General features: G+C 40.7%; 3 protein-coding genes across 6 annotated transcripts in view; 1 reads left to right on the forward strand and 2 right to left on the reverse strand.

Moving 5' to 3' along the window:
* The window catches only part of foxj3 (forkhead box J3), a 71,086-nt gene extending 68,160 nt beyond the window's left edge, over positions 1–2,926 (reverse strand). The window contains exon 1 of the mRNA XM_071493196.1: positions 2,669–2,926. The gene's annotated coding sequence lies outside the window, so the exon portion shown is untranslated. The remainder of the gene's footprint in view (positions 1–2,668) is intronic.
* A 3,008-nt stretch (positions 2,927–5,934) lies between these two features.
* ppcs (phosphopantothenoylcysteine synthetase) lies at positions 5,935–9,671 on the forward strand. 4 transcript variants are annotated; one of them, XM_071493198.1, is made up of 4 exons: positions 5,935–6,064; positions 7,836–8,373; positions 8,466–8,569; positions 8,926–9,671. In XM_071493198.1, exons 2-4 carry the CDS (start codon positions 7,839–7,841, stop codon positions 9,250–9,252), a joined length of 966 nt encoding a protein of 321 aa, XP_071349299.1. In that variant the 5' UTR covers positions 5,935–6,064; positions 7,836–7,838; the 3' UTR covers positions 9,253–9,671. The 4 variants fall into 4 exon arrangements, with proteins under 4 accessions (XP_071349299.1, XP_071349300.1, XP_071349302.1 ...); XM_071493199.1 differs by lacking the exon at positions 5,935–6,064 and adding an exon at positions 6,206–6,343 and having other exon boundaries at positions 8,926–9,449; XM_071493201.1 differs by lacking the exon at positions 5,935–6,064 and adding an exon at positions 6,291–6,391 and having other exon boundaries at positions 8,926–9,449.
* On the reverse strand, positions 9,524–15,261 carry utp3 (UTP3 small subunit processome component). The gene is made up of 16 exons (XM_071493197.1): positions 15,052–15,261; positions 14,701–14,788; positions 13,585–13,641; positions 13,441–13,497; positions 13,211–13,328; positions 13,049–13,117; positions 12,837–12,958; positions 12,574–12,729; positions 12,373–12,444; positions 11,636–11,676; positions 11,450–11,546; positions 11,087–11,224; positions 10,825–10,961; positions 10,680–10,746; positions 9,964–10,071; positions 9,524–9,824 (listed from the first exon to the last, which is right to left on the reverse strand). Exons 1-16 carry the CDS (start codon positions 15,066–15,068, stop codon positions 9,735–9,737), a joined length of 1,434 nt encoding a protein of 477 aa, XP_071349298.1. The 5' UTR covers positions 15,069–15,261; the 3' UTR covers positions 9,524–9,734.
* Positions 15,262–15,267: the final 6 nt, after the last annotated feature.

Genomic DNA, 15,267 nt, shown 5'->3' on the forward strand with positions numbered 1-15,267 from the left:
TGCATCTCACGGATGGCCATTTGAATAATCACTTCAACAAGGGGAGAAATTAAAAAGCCTCTCAGTGAGATGGGGCTAGGCACCGGGCCACATACTGAATTCCAAATGAGGTGCTGGTATTCCAAAAGTAAAAAACCCATTCTAAATTCACTGTACTATACTAGATAACTGACCCCTGACATCTATCCAAATTAGCTCCACATCATGTCATTATTCTATTTAATCTGTCAAATTATACACAATCACACCAAAGCTGAACATTATCTGTGATACAATGATGAAATGTCAATATTTATTTACACATAGTTATTCTGTATTCCTTGTCTTCTGCAGATGATGACAATGTAAAATTTCTACAGAGATGATAGATGAATGCGATACCAGTGCCCCCACCCCCACCCCGCCCCCACCCCACAACACAGGAAGACCTCGGAGAAGTAGGTGTCCTGTTTTTAAACCATTAGGCAATAAGACCACTGCAGGCTAAAACCACCATTAAAGAGAAGCTGTATCACATCCTCCCATTCACACTTTTAAACGGTTTCTGAGACTACACAGATGTGTAATCGTCTCTATTTTTTCTTCACAGCTAGTCAGTCCATAAGAAGTCACAAACTCTGCTCAATGTGATTTGAGGTGAAAGAGCAAATTAGAAAGAGTCGTCATATTACTAAGAATGCCTACACTTAAGAATAAAAAATGTACATCAAAAAGCCTTTAAGTCTGAGCCTGCACAACATCTTCAGTCATGAACAGCATGCGATGGATGCAAAAGTAGCGCTCTGAGGAGCAAATTCTATATTGTGTGTGTGCCGTGATTCACATTTCTGCATGCAATCTGTAAAAAGCAAGCACTGGCTGCTAGGTCTACAGGCAGCCAACAAACAACAGCAAAATGCCTCTTTCATTGTTTGTCAATTATTCCTGCTGTATTTCACATAGTTTCTTCAAATGACAGAAGTTACTGCTTGCAAAACAGCACTCATTCTAAAAAGCTGAATTTCGTGAATGGAATCAAGGCCCAAGTTATTTGTAGTGCAGGAGTTGAGACCTATCTCTGAGCTGCACTACACTCAAATGCCAGTAAACATAAACTGCACATGGAGCCTCTTTAGCATTGCTTCTTGAAACAACAGAAAGTACAGCAACAGGACGATACACAGAATAAGACAGACCGACAAACGCTCATAATTTCTAGACCATTTGCCAGTAAAAACTATTCTGGCTCTGCTTACCTGGATGGAGTAAGATCAAAACTTAACCACCATGTGTCTTTCACAACTTCATGCACAGATAACCTCAATCCAGACAGCTCCCTGTAGGCCTGCTATTTAAAGGATGGGTGATTAAGAAGCAAACCAGGTCTGACCTTTGATTGTGGGTGCTGACTAACGCTATGGGCATTTCGTTAGTTGAAGCATAAGTCTGGCACGGTTGGGATGTTTGGGGGAATTTTAATGTTTTCTTTTAGTCATAAATTCAACCTTTTTATGCAGACTTTATGGCAAAATAAACTTAGCACGGGAGTATATTATAATCAGATAATAATTTGCACCTCATTGCACCTCAATCGTTAAAATATCACCGTGGCCTCATTGATAAAACTTGCACAAGTTGACAGCGAGGCAAATTAAGAGTTCAGCCATCCATCCTCTAATAAAGGCCGTCAGGATAAAGCAAGGACACCGTTTTGTATACAGCTGCACGCAAATGCCACAGCTGCTTAGTTTAAAGTTGTAGCATTAACTAATCTGCCTCTGCTCACACGCCAAATGGTGAAACATCACAACAAAGAGGTGCATGCCCTGTGAGATGTCTTGCACACAGGACCAAATATTTTAACTGCAACACCGTCTGTGCCATTTCAGGGCGAACCACAAGGGTACACCGCCACAGGCAAGAGACAGCCCCGATATAAAAGACAGTTTCATAAAATGCACCTGAAACATGCTCTGCACTTGTTGATTGTCCAGCCACATGACAAACCTGCGCCCTGTCATGCAGCTCGACAAGTTTTACATACGACGATCATTATTTTCTGGAGGAATTTATTAGCCGCCTGAGAAACAGACGATTGACAGACGAGAAAACGCGCTGCAACAGCTGTGAGTCAAATACCATCAGAGCACGCAGGAAAGCCAAATGACACTGGGCTCACACACACACACACACACACACTTCATGCTGGACACACAGCGTCTCACATACCAAACAGCTAGCTAACGATAGCTGTTGGAGGGCTGGGATAGGTCATTATATCCCCCTAATGCGAGGAAAACACACACACACACACCTAATACTGGCCCAGGAGAGAGCGCTCAGCTAAAGTTAGCTGGCTACCAAAACTGGCTAGCTAGCTGTCAAAGTTGCCCAGTCAGTTGTCACCGGTTGCACGGCGGTGCTAGCAGGCTAACGCAAGAGCTGTCAACTTGGGAGAGTTACAGCAACACGGCCGGGGTGTACTAACACTGACCACGGGGCAACACTGACTGCCTCTTTGGGGGAAAAAAGGTATCCCCGTACGCCCCGCCTCAGCGAGCGGAAAACTGTGTGTCAAGGCCTGTTCACCGGGCTCAATCCCCAGAACTTCAGTGCAGCTCACTTCCCCGTTAAAGTCGTCCATTTCGTGGGCCTTAGTTCAACTTCCATGCCCGTGTAGCTCACTTACTCTGGGTGAAAGCAGCTGTGACGGTGGCTCTCTGTAATCCTCACGGTTAGTTTCAGAGTAACTGCCCCCTCCCCTTCCTTCCACCTCCTCTTCTTTAGCTAGCGGGAGCCCCCCAGGAGTGTCCTGCGCTCTTGACGTTTATCGTCCTGTGCAAAGAGCCGCCGTAGCCGTAGCTTCGCCGGTGTGCCCGCGGTGCTGTGGCGTCCCTCCTCAGCTTCTCTCCGCCTTCTCCCGTTCGCCTTTCTCTCGGCTGCCGAGCCAACATCCGGGACTCTCTCCTCCTCCTCCTCCTCCTCCTCCCCCCCCCCCCCACCCCCCCCGGTTTGGTTAAGTGCCCGGAACTACTTTCACATACGACGACGCACATGAAGGTTTTTTTTTTTTCCCTCTGTCTCACCACCCCTGCCGCCACAGAAACTAGAGCGCGGTCAAACGCACAAGCCCGCAGTGGAAACAGCAGCCGGTGCACCGACATGTGAACGTATCTATAATCTGATCAGTAAATCCGTTTTATTAAGAAAATACTGTGGATCACCATTACTCAAAGTGCCACCTAACGTAAATCATTGTCTAATAAATAAACTGGAAAAAAAAAAAAAACCTCTAAAATAAGTCTCAGAATAAAGGCAGAAAAAGTGGAGGATTGTCCGTGTGGGCACCACTGTCCGATAACTCGCCTTTTATGAAGAGTTTGCAGTCGTGGAGGATGTTTTCAGATCCTTTGCTGAAGAGTTTGCACACACCAGACTGTAAAGTAGCACAAGTTCTACACTGAAATGTTACTTAAGTAAAAGTATACAGGAATAATCAGGAATATGTACTCGACCCTGGTGACTTATACTATTATATATCATTTGATTATTATTATGATATATTCATTATTATGGATTACTGTAAATGAAGGCTTTTACTCTTGTTGTTGTTGTTGTTGTTGTTAGTTAATTTTTAACTTTTTTGGATAAAACTGCAACTAATGATTCTTTTCATGACAGGTTTGTAAAACTTCACAGTGCTTGTTTTCTCCGCCCAAAAATCTAAATTATTAAAAAGTATCTTGCAATTATTAAAATAAAACAAATAAATAAATAGAGTGGCAAATCCTCACATTTGAGAGGCTGTAACCATGAAATGTTTGACATTTTTGCCAGTTAATTTTCTGTCAGTTGACCAATCATTTCCACTGTACTTGTATGTATATGATACTTGTGTGTGTGTGTGTGTGTGTGTGTGTGTGTGTATATATATATATATATATATATATATATATATATATAGATAGATAGATAGATAGATAGATAGATATAATAAAATAAAATAAAAAAACACTTAATAAGAACAATTCATCAATCATCAAAATCAAGAGTTAATTCTCTGTCTCATTAACTAAAATAATATGAATAAAAATAATACTACTAATAATGATAATAATAAAAATGTGGGGTTCACACATTCTAATAAGTCTTTAAGTCTGCAGTTTTACATGTTAATAAGTTAAAATGGATTTTGGTCCTGTTGTGCTGCTTTTTTTTTTTTTTTATAAAAGAGGTAAGTGTCTTGCTTGTGCATAAACACCTACATGAGGTTGTCAGCAATTGATAATAATTAATCTAGCATTAGTTAATAATTCAGGATATTAATCATTAATAAAACCACAAGTACACAAGTACATGACCTTGGTGTCCTCACTGGTATCTACAAGCCTGGCACTCAGTAGTATAGTGAGTTCATGTTGACTTTGTCATGATTTTCTTTGCTTCCTTTCTCTAATATAACTGTAGGTGCCTGAGTTATGCTACCTTTATCATGTTTTATTATTAGTCATATGATATAGGTTGAAAGAGTTACAGTTAGGGAGGGTTAACCTATGAGTTCTTATGTCAAAGTGTTGAAACACGTTATTGTGACTTTATGGTTTTACTAATAACTGTAAGGCCCTTCTCTCCACTTGGAGGGCACAGGCTTCAATGAGTGGGTCTAAAATACAGACAGGTAGGAAAATGTCAGCATCAGTGTCTCCAGTGGAAAAAGTGGGCCTGGACTTTTAAAAAAAAAGTTCCACATAGAAGCCCACACATCTCTTATCTACTTTTGATACCCTAGTTTTAAACAAACTTTGCAACATTGACCTCTGACTTTTGGATTTTATTAACCTTTTCATTCAATTGCAAACTGATTGACCTATTCTTGAACTGACACACAGGAGTCCAGGTTTACTGGCTTATTCAAACCTCAACCAAGTCTTGGTTTATCTATTTAACAGAGTTGAAAAGTAGCTGTTTTACTTTTCTCAACGTGTATATCAGTGTCTCTGAGCTTTGTGATCGTCTGTCCAGCAGTGCAACAGCGCCTCTTGTGGGTTGATCGTGGGGACTGCTGTTAACACAACCTGACTGTAGACTAAACGATCATTTTCAATAAACATTCACATTGATAATGACTGACCCTGCCCTGCTCTTGTCTATACAGAACAACAGGTAAAAGTTTATCAAAATCTGTCTAAAACTATTTAGACCACATCATTTTCAGTTTTTTTCTTTTTCGCTTTTCAAACCTAATACAGTCTATGATGCCTTTCAAAAAATAAAAAAATAAAAAAAACCAACAAGACGTCAATTTTGTGGAAAAAGTGTTTTTTTTAGCTGTCTGGTGCAGACCAATTTGGATTTCCAAGTGAATCTTTGTAGATGCAAATCGAAATTCAACAACAAGGCCTGTAATTATTTTATAATAGACTATCATCTGACTGAATTCCTTCTTTGTACGGAGTTTCAGAAAAATAGAAAACACTGACAGAATAAACTACATATTTTAGCTACTCTTGTCTTATTGAATTAATTTTTTTCTCAATTTTAGATATGAATTCAAATAAATACGCATTTCTCCCTTCAGAAAGTGTGCATCATGAAACTCACCAGTAATTAGACGTCCAATCGTACACCCAGGTCCAATCGGCATTTTTGAGAAAGAGGGCTTTCAATTTACACCCTTCAAAAGGGTTTTTAAAACTATTCACAAAAAAAAGTAGGAGCTAGAAGTTAGGATCAGCATCAGACATTTCAAGTCGCATCTCTGTCGTGACATTTGCTGAGTCAAGTGGGACAGTCCAGACCCAAAGATCCCCTTTGAGAGAAATTCCCCTTGTCCTCTTTGGGTCTGAGTGGTGTTGGTGATGTTTCGTAAAGTCTGACACCTCATATGAAAGCGATCAATCTGACGCAGCACTCCCTCAGCCCGACTCCAGGACGCCGTGTGTCTGCGCGGCAGCACCGCGCACGGCCGCAGGGGGGCGCTGGCGGATTTCTCCGGGGTTTGTAAGGACCAAAGAATCAAACTCGGTGGCTTCAGGAAGTGCAGAAGTTGTCGTGAAGCTCCCTGAGACCGACCTCGGAATACAAAGTAGGGCATTTTGCGTTTTGTGTTGAAGTATCCTAACAAAACAAGTTTTTTTCACGGTATTGTCACGGAGGGAAGTTGGGTTTGAGACAGCAGCTGACGTTTCGTGGCACGGAGGGAGGACTAACCTGTGCTGCTTTCTCCTCACCTGTCATGTGAAATGACGATGTCGGATAATAATCAGAGAGAGTCCTCCTTATTTTATGTTTGATGGTTTCGTGTTTACTGTGGCAAAACGTTCAGGTCAAGGTTCACCTGTGAGGCTGAAACACTGACTCGAAGGTTTGTGCACATTTTAAAGGCGAAGAGGAAAATGAGCACGGCGTCGTTGTAAGGATGAATGAGATGCTGTAAATGTAGTAACTGCGATTTTAAAGAGTATGTACAACAGGCTTTTCTTTCAAGAGCCTTTGTGGTGTTGGTTCAGTATTTTGTAGGTCGTGGTGCCTGTTGATTTGTGTTGCATTTTAACGCCATACTCTTCAAAATAACCATGATGTTGAGACCTCTATAAAATAGTTTCAACAAGAAATTAAAGGTCCCCTCCAGGTATTTTTGAAGATATACAAAAATACTCTGCTTTGAGTAATAATTTGTCTCATGTTGTATTTAGATTGCAAAGAAGTTCAGTTACCTGGTGAGAAAACCTTCAAATTAAATTTATTTCTCGTTTAAAAAAATCCAGAATCTAGGAAGAAGCAAATATTTTTCATTTCAAAAGTTTAACTGCTGGAAACAAGATGTCTCCTCCATCACTGAAAGACTCCTGTTAAAGTATATCTACTGTCGGCTTCCACTTTCAACATCACACTTGTGCAAGCTGGTTCCAGACAAGATGTGACTTTTTTTTTTAAAAACAGTCTATGAATGCACTGAATGCTGATTTTAGATGATCAGAGAAACATCCAGGTGACATAACAACGACCAAAACGCATTTTGTGGAGAGGGACTTTAATATCATTACCTCAATAAAGGTAGGATTCATTGCAGAGCTGTTGTATGTGCTGAAATGTTTTTAAAACACTTTAAAGGGTAGAGCTGACACAGAGTTAAAAACTGTCATACAGATATATTGGCAGAGGTGTAGTTCTTCACACAAATACACAATTCATACAAATGTTTTTGAAAGGGGCCCCTTCTCAGAAATGTGTTTCCTAATAACATATAGTAAATAAAAATATAGTTGAAAAATAAACTTGGTAGTGCTCTCTAGTGGACAAACTATATAATGGCGTCACTCTTTCTGAATTACCTCTTACTTTTGGCATTTCTACTGAGCCGTTTCTTGTTACATCGGCCGACATATATACAATTTAGTACTGCACTACCATGTACTTATGGGAGTTGTTGGTCATAATTGGTGCTGCAGAGACAGGGTTATTCAGGTTTTTAATGCATTATGTTTCATGGTCACACTTCCTTTTACATTTACTCATTTGGCAGACACTTTCATCCAAAGTGACTTATATTAGACCCACGTTGCTTATAACCTGTTCCCAAATTTTTATTTTGCACTTAGGATTAAAAGTCATGTTTTACTTGGCTGCACCTGTGTCCGATTTCGACTGTATCCTTCATTATATGACCAGAGGTTATTATCTCAGACTCCAGACCCACAAGACATTATACAGCTGGTTGTACAGGCAGGCTAAACTGATAGGAAGCACATTTTGTGATGTTTCCTTTGAACACAGGTCTGGCAGTCAGTGTCCATCACTACTCTGCTGCACGAATCCTTTCTCCTGACAATACCTCCCTCTCTCTCTCTCATCAGGTAATGGCTGAACCCAGAATATCTTCTATTGATGGGAAGTTAGCTGAAGAATTTGCCGTTCCCTCCCATGTCGAGGAGGTCAAAGAGAAGATGTCTGCTTTCGCTACACATCATGCGGCAGCAGGTCGCAGGGTGGTTCTCATCACATCAGGAGGCACCAAAGTTCCTCTAGAGTCACGCACCGTTCGCTTCCTTGACAACTTCAGCAGTGGCAGACGAGGAGCCTCCTCAGCAGAGTATTTTATAGACTCCGGCTACGCTGTCATCTTCCTGCACAGGCATCGCTCCCTCTACCCTTACACTCGTACGTTCTCGGCCATCAACATGCTTGATGCCCTGCAGTTCAGAGGTGGAGAGGATGCATCTGATGACTCTGGGGAAGTTGTGGTTAACCAGCAGGTGCTTCCAAACATCACCAAAGTGCTGAAGAGATACCGAGAAGTGAAAGACAGCAAACTTCTCCTGCCCATTGAGTTCAGCACTCTTTCAGAGTATCTGCATCTTCTTAAAGCAGCAGCACAGGCGCTCAGCACAATAGGTACAGTATAACGACAATTCACAGGTTGAAGTCATGGCTCTTATCTAGCATATTACTCACAACTTCTCCTCAAATGTTTATTCTGCACTTAGGATCCAAGGCCATGTTTTACTTGGCTGCAGCTGTGTCCGATTTCTATATCCCAGCATCTGAGATGCCTGAACACAAAATCCAGTCTTCCAATGGTCCTCTTCAAGTGAGTGGGAATGCTGCTGTACATGCAAGATTTTTTTTATGCATGCTAGTGCAATGTTGATTTTGTACAAATTAAATGTTTCTCTTTGGAAATTTGTAAACTTTTGATCTAGTGCCATCATCAGGTCCAATCTTTTATCCATTCAACACTTTTGTTAGCGACTGAATACCTGCAAAACTAATGACATTCCCTTCAGTCAGCTGTAGCAAATGTTGGCATTCTAACAAGAAAACCTAAGACAGGGAACACGGTAAACACATTGGCTTAGCATCCGCAAGTTAGCGCAGCCCCAAAGAGCTGCTGGCATGGCTTTAGACTCAGTCTTGTTAATGAGAATATACATTTCTCTCTTTCAGCTCAGCTTGAATATGGTTCCCAAGATACTGTCCCCACTGGTGAAGGACTGGGCACCCCAGGCATTTGTCATATCTTTTAAGCTGGAGACAGATGCTACCATCCTGCTGGACAAGGCTCGACGGGCTCTGGACACATACAGGCACCAGGTGGTGGTGGCCAACGTACTGGACTCTAGACGGGGTTATGTGGTGGTGGTGACCCCTTCAACTCAGGCCGAGCTGATCCTCACAGAGGAGGATGTAAAGAATGAGGTGGAGATAGAGGAGAGGATAGTGAGCAACCTGTCATCAGCACACAACCAGTTCATAACTCAACAAGTGGGTTGACTGATACCAAATGCACATCTGAGTCCATGACACAGCTGACACAGCTTTCAGTTGCCTGTGCTCTTCCCTGATCTTGAGCTTAAGTTTGGCTTAAATTCATACCTGCCTGTTCTGCTGATGAAGTTACTGTATGTTCAGTCTGTTGTCTGGTTGCATAACCTTAGTCGTAAGTGTAACTATAAACACATCATGCCTTCCCTTGTTGTTTTTACCTGTCCTAAAATGGGCTGTACGGTTATAATGCTGTCTCTGTACAGGGACAATATACAACTTATTGACAGTTTATAAAAGGTTTTATTCTCACTGCACAATAATTCAGGACATTTTGATGTCTTTTCTACAACAGTGACAGACAGTTGAATTATTCAGTGGTATGATTTACTACAATAAATCACCTATAGTAAACCTTTACAAGTAAAGTCCATTGGTATTTTTTTAATCCCATGGCTACATGTGGCAGAATAATTTGGATTCTCTTGTGGTTACTTAAGTTTGATGCTCTTCTTGACACCAGCGCGGATACCAGAGAGCTCCCCGCTGTATCTTGTCTCCTCCCGACGAACCTCACGGACCTGGTGAATACAAACAACATTCTCAATATTGTACTTAGGAATGTGTTTCACATATCAACATACTTTTGATTCAAAGTGATGAGCCTGCAGATCAGAGGCTTTATGATGCACTTCAAGAGTGAATATGTGGAACACAAACCTGTCCCTTTCTGCGGATTTTGGCCCGTCTGAACTTCTCTTTGTTCTTGACTCTGGGATTACGATCAATTTTCTTCCTCTTTGGTGTGAGCCCCTTGTTCTTGGCCATCTGTGGAATTGGTAGAGACACATAATTAGAAAAAAATGTTCAGAATTAACAAGGTCTCACACGGAGTGCATGAAGTGATACAGTATGAGGGACACCAGATGTTGAACTGTAGAAGACCCCAGCGAGTAATGACTATTCAAACACACACGAGCAGCAACGAGAGGAACACAGTTTATAAGCTTCCTCTGATATACTTGTAGCTTCCAAGTACAATGCAGACATTAACTGCTGTTTGTTTGAAGTTGCAGTGTTGAAACAACTGTAATTCACATTCTAGTACTATATAGCTGTGGACGTCGTCACATACTACCGAGACTCTCCAGCAGGTGGTGCCCTCAAATCACCAAAAAACAAAGAATACATTTTACCCTCTTTAAGATTTGTCTTCCTAAAAGAAGAAGACCTATGCTGCTGTAAGACCATCAGTTCAGGATTGTTAGTCCAGCATAAACGTTGATAACTTCCTGTAGTATAACTTGGACTAACCACTGGGAGGATTCACCTCTATTAATCATTAATATTGAGCAGCTTCTCAAGTTACTCTGGCAGAGAATCGTCAGAACTGTAAATACTGATATTTCAGAGTGTCAGCGGTTGTTACGCAGTACCTGGTAAGTGATTCCTCTCTTAGCATCTGGATCCAGCTCATCCTCTTCATTGTCATTCTCCGCCAACCTGCAACAAATTGACCGTTCATCAGACCCCCAGTTGATTTGGTCCCAACTTTCATTTATAAATTCAAGCCATACTTACTCTCCAGCTTCTGGATCATTGCCCTTTCGCTTCAATTTCAACCGCTCCTCCACGTCTCTGTAGAAACTGAGTGCCGCTTCCTCGTCCAGGTCAGAGTCTGAGTCCTCCTCGACCTCAGGCATAGTTTCTCCGGAGTCCTGCAGCCAACGTACATTCATTAGCATTTTGTTCCATATTAAACATCAGCAACAGATTTAAATTGAGGCTGTCCTTTAGGTCTGTGATGGTAGGAACGCCAAAAGAAATAACTGAAAAGACTCACTTTTTCCTTCTTACTGGAGACTCTGGTCTTCTTGCTCTCTGCTGGCTTGCCAGCGGGCTTATCTTTCTCCTCACCAGCTAGCAGCTTACGAAACTCTGGCGCAAGCCGAGCGTCCACTGCTCCTAGTTCATTGATGAGCTGTCGGCACATGATAAAAGAAACAGTGAGACAGAGGGTTGTAACTAATGAGGATATGTGCATGAAAGAGATATTTCATGGTCTGCTGTGTCCAGTGAGACTGGTAGTGTAACATCCCAGCCAAATGATTAGTGCTGTCCAAACTAAAAAGAGTGTGCATGCAGTTTTCTTACTGCTGGACATGTAGGGTGAAAAAAAATATAGGGTGAATTCGTTTATACTTACATTTCTGTAGGTGAGCAGTCTTTCAATCACAGGGTGGTTATGAGCAGGGATTCGTTTTGCTTTAAGCACCAAGTAGAAACTGATGTTTGTGCAGTAACTGCAGGAGGAAACAAAGATTAGTCATCATTTGATTAAGGACAATGATATGAACTCGCAATTTTAAGTTACAATTTCATTGCATCTTACTTGAGGTAAAGTTGCTGTTTTGTCTTGAGGTAGTCGGCACCCTTCGGAAAACAGGACAAGTTATTTAAAATTCACACAATTTATTGCCACAGCTAAATGATTAAATATATTTCTTACTACTCCCAAAAACCATCTAAGCTACAAGCTTACAACACACCACATTTCTCCTTTATGTACTCTACATTAATAAATCTAACATTAGCCATGGAAAGGAAAAGAGTAACACCACACACCACAGTCATTTTACAGAACATAATCATGGTCATGGTTGATTTCAGTGTCAATAATAATAATAATTGCTCATACAACCCCAAGTTAAATGAAGGAAATATTTATAATGGTCTTCACTGTTTGTCATTTAAAGAGGAACAAAAACATTATGTACCGTATAGAAATGATGAAATTATCTTTATTTATAAGCAGGCTATAGCTGGTTTGTCATACAGTGCAATCCTAATGAGTTGCTGATGCGCTCTCATTCAATACTTGTTGGATAAGAGCAATAACTGAGCACTAAATTTCCTGAAATGCCTTAAAACAAGCTGTGATGTTGCAGAAGAAAATGTGTCTGCTTTGCCCTTTCACTTCAGTGAGTAAGAGAGAATAAAACAGAATCAGAAGTAAAAGGACTCTCCTTCTTCAGTTGTCTGTCCAATAACAATAAAAGGATAAACTGTGTGCACGTTTGGAAGTCTGGTGTGAAATTCACATCTAGAAATAAAGCTAAATGTACTCACCTTTCCTGGTGGGATCTTTCCATCCTTGACCAACTGCATGAGGGGCTGCAGCTCATCCTTCAGTTCAGTAAGCTGCACACATGAGGCAGAAATAGAAATAATTCATGTCAATTACTTGTTGCTCTTTGGTGGCTAAGCGAGCATCTTTACATCAGTTTATCTGAGGATGTTACATGCGATTTGGACGCATATGTGTTTTACCTTTGTCTTGAAGTCCTGAATAAGTTCAAGCAGCTCTGGTGATTCCTTCTTCAGAAGTTTCATTTTTTCCTTCTGAGACATCTGCTTCAGGTCTTTCACAATCCTCTCCTCTTTTTCTGCAGTCTTCTTTTCAGCCTTCTCCTCTACAGCAAATTCCTAAACACCAAAAACCACAGAAGTCGACGAAAGAAAAACTATCTCACCATCATCACAGATGGAATTCAGTGCAGGGGTACAGGAGAAACAAGAAAATAAAAAAATACCTGAAAAAAATGTAAATCATAATCTTCCTCGCTCAGATTCGCAGCCAAACGTTTTTGGATGTTTTTAGCCTCTTCTTCTTCCTCTTTTTCCTCAGCTTCCAACTCTTCTTTTGATTTCCCTTCTGTAATAACATGATTTAGAGCAAACATTAACAGATGACAAAAAGATCATGAATTGCCTCAATAATTTGCTGGAGATAAAAGATACTTACTGGTGGTCACATAATCGGAGTCGTAGAACATCTTCTTCTTCTTGCCCCATGCCATTTCATTAGGAAGATCTGGTAAAAACAACATCGTTACGGTTAAAATGGGTGGTTCCACCAAGTAGTCACCACAATCCTAGACATATAAACTGATGACTTTGTGATTACCTTCATCTTTTCTTCCCTCTAGATCACTCTCCATGTCCGAACCCTCTTCTTCATCTTCTTCTTCCTCTCCCTCCTCCTCATCCTCTGACTCAGAATCATCCAGGGCCATCACCTCCTCCTGTGAAATTTAGATGAGCTTGAATTTTCTCCCAGTCAAATTCAATTTTCTGAAAGTAAATCCAAACAAATGCAAAAAAAAAAAAAAAAAAAGAAAAGAAAAAGTGCATCACCTCATCGTCCATTTCCTCCGAATCACTCTCCATCTGAACACCCCGGGCGAGAAGTTTCTACAGCAAGCAGAGCAAAAGAGAAACATGAGAACGTAAGAACAGCACCATGCACTCAGCACAGAACTACTAATGAGGTAAACTTACTGCAATCTTCTCGTCGTGAAACTCATCGATTTTGTCCTTTGTGTACTGTGACGATTTCTGAAAGGAAGAGAGAAGACAGGCTGACTGTCACTGATGAACATAACCACCACCACCACCACCACCACCACCACACCAAAGCTGAGTTGTTCTAACCATTCTGTAATGTGTAACATCACAATGGGAGATTAGATACTGTCAGACATTGTGATTATCAAGAGAGTAACAGTAATATGGAAAAAAAATTATACCATTTTCTGAATGTACTATTACTTGACCGAGCTTCATGTCCATATTACTACCGTTTTTCTATCTTTGGTTTGGAGACCAGACCACTACTCACTTTTCATTTGAATCTAGCAAACCCGCAGTTGCATTCTTGCTATTAAAGTACTGATTCAAAAATGCAAATGAAAAACAACACAGACAGCACTATTCAGACTGTGACATGGTGCACCAGGTCGGTGAATACTGCCCAAAGCTGTAGGTGAAAATTAATACAACACAATCTGTTGGATGCATACAGTATAATAAAAACGTATTTCTCTCTTCATGGGCCACTAAAGATCTGACTCCTATAATAAAAAACTTGGACATGTTGTATGTTGAAACTTGATTTATTCTGGTTTATAACACAACCAATAGTAACTGTGATGGGCTCAGTAGTCCAGGTAGCCATAACTCAGTGCTGTTGCCTACCACAGGGATTTGCAGAGCTCACCAAGTTAAACTTAAGTCTTTGTAAAACCTCAATTTAATACCACACAATGTAAATTAATATGCATTTTGTGATCATACCGAAGAAGTATGACATACCACAGAAAACCAGTAGCAATGATGTGACCTAGATTTATTTACCTGTGTATGGATGTATTGACATTTATACCACATTCTGATTCACCTTTACTGTCGTTTATAACAATTCCTAATAATGTCATTAAATAATCGTTGAACACAACCTGGATAAGCACCAGAAATTGAATGGGTGAATGAATTAGACAATTTAAAAATAACACACATTTTTGAGGTCCACATATGAATTAAAGTAGTAAAAGGACGTCTCAGGACCTGCAGATAGCCTGAGCCAGCAGCGACCGAGCCTCTTCTGAGTCCTCTTACCTTATCTGGGACAGGCATGTCCTTGTAGGCTTCAGGGTCATCCTCATCATATTGCCCTGTCTGTTTTGGTCTCTGTGGCTTTTTACCCCTGAGCAATAAAGGACAGGAGACAGACGTGTTTAAATCTCTCTTGTATCATTTAACTCCAGCCTTATCTCTCCCAGATGTTCTCCACTTATTGTAAAAGTGACAAACACTGATACAGAATCGGGAAACTTGGACCAGGGCTATAAACGTATTAGACATAAAATAGCTGCAGGCTACATTTAACCTGAAAATTAATATTAAGAGTCGGGTTAAAGCAGGTAAAAAAAAAAAAAATATGCAGAAGCTAACTTTAGCCAAACTCACCTTTTTGCTCGAACCATGATGGAAATGAATTTCACTTTTTTGCAACACGTTAGCAAACAAAACAGGAAGTAACTCCGATAACTAAGCAACACGTTTCAACGTGTGTGCTTATATCTGGAGATTATAACACAACAAAACTGCAAATATGTTGTTAGGTTCAAACGAACAAATAGCTACACTGGTGACACGTGCTTCCGGGATTTCTTCTTCGTGTTC

This window comes from Trachinotus anak, unplaced genomic scaffold, assembly GCF_046630095.1.
Source record: "Trachinotus anak isolate AG129_WGS33_773 ecotype Australia unplaced genomic scaffold, CSIRO_AGI_Tana_v1 ptg000013l, whole genome shotgun sequence".
In the NCBI taxonomy this organism is placed as follows: domain Eukaryota; kingdom Metazoa; phylum Chordata; class Actinopteri; order Carangiformes; family Carangidae; genus Trachinotus; species Trachinotus anak.

Excerpts from the sequence above, each read along its gene's own strand:
- ppcs (XM_071493198.1), top strand. The coding sequence starts at position 7,839 with ATGGCTGAACCCAGAATATCTTCTATTGATGGGAAGTTAGCTGAAGAA. Across the intron at positions 8,374-8,465 it reads ACAGGCGCTCAGCACAATAG|GATCCAAGGCCATGTTTTAC; the intron begins GTACAGTATAAC and ends TTCTGCACTTAG. Across the intron at positions 8,570-8,925 it reads CTTCCAATGGTCCTCTTCAA|CTCAGCTTGAATATGGTTCC; the intron begins GTGAGTGGGAAT and ends TCTCTCTTTCAG.
- utp3 (XM_071493197.1), bottom strand. Across the intron at positions 13,498-13,584 it reads TTCACGACGAGAAGATTGCA|AAACTTCTCGCCCGGGGTGT; the intron begins GTAAGTTTACCT and ends TGCTTGCTGTAG. Across the intron at positions 9,825-9,963 it reads AAATCCGCAGAAAGGGACAG|GTCCGTGAGGTTCGTCGGGA; the intron begins GTTTGTGTTCCA and ends TGTATTCACCAG.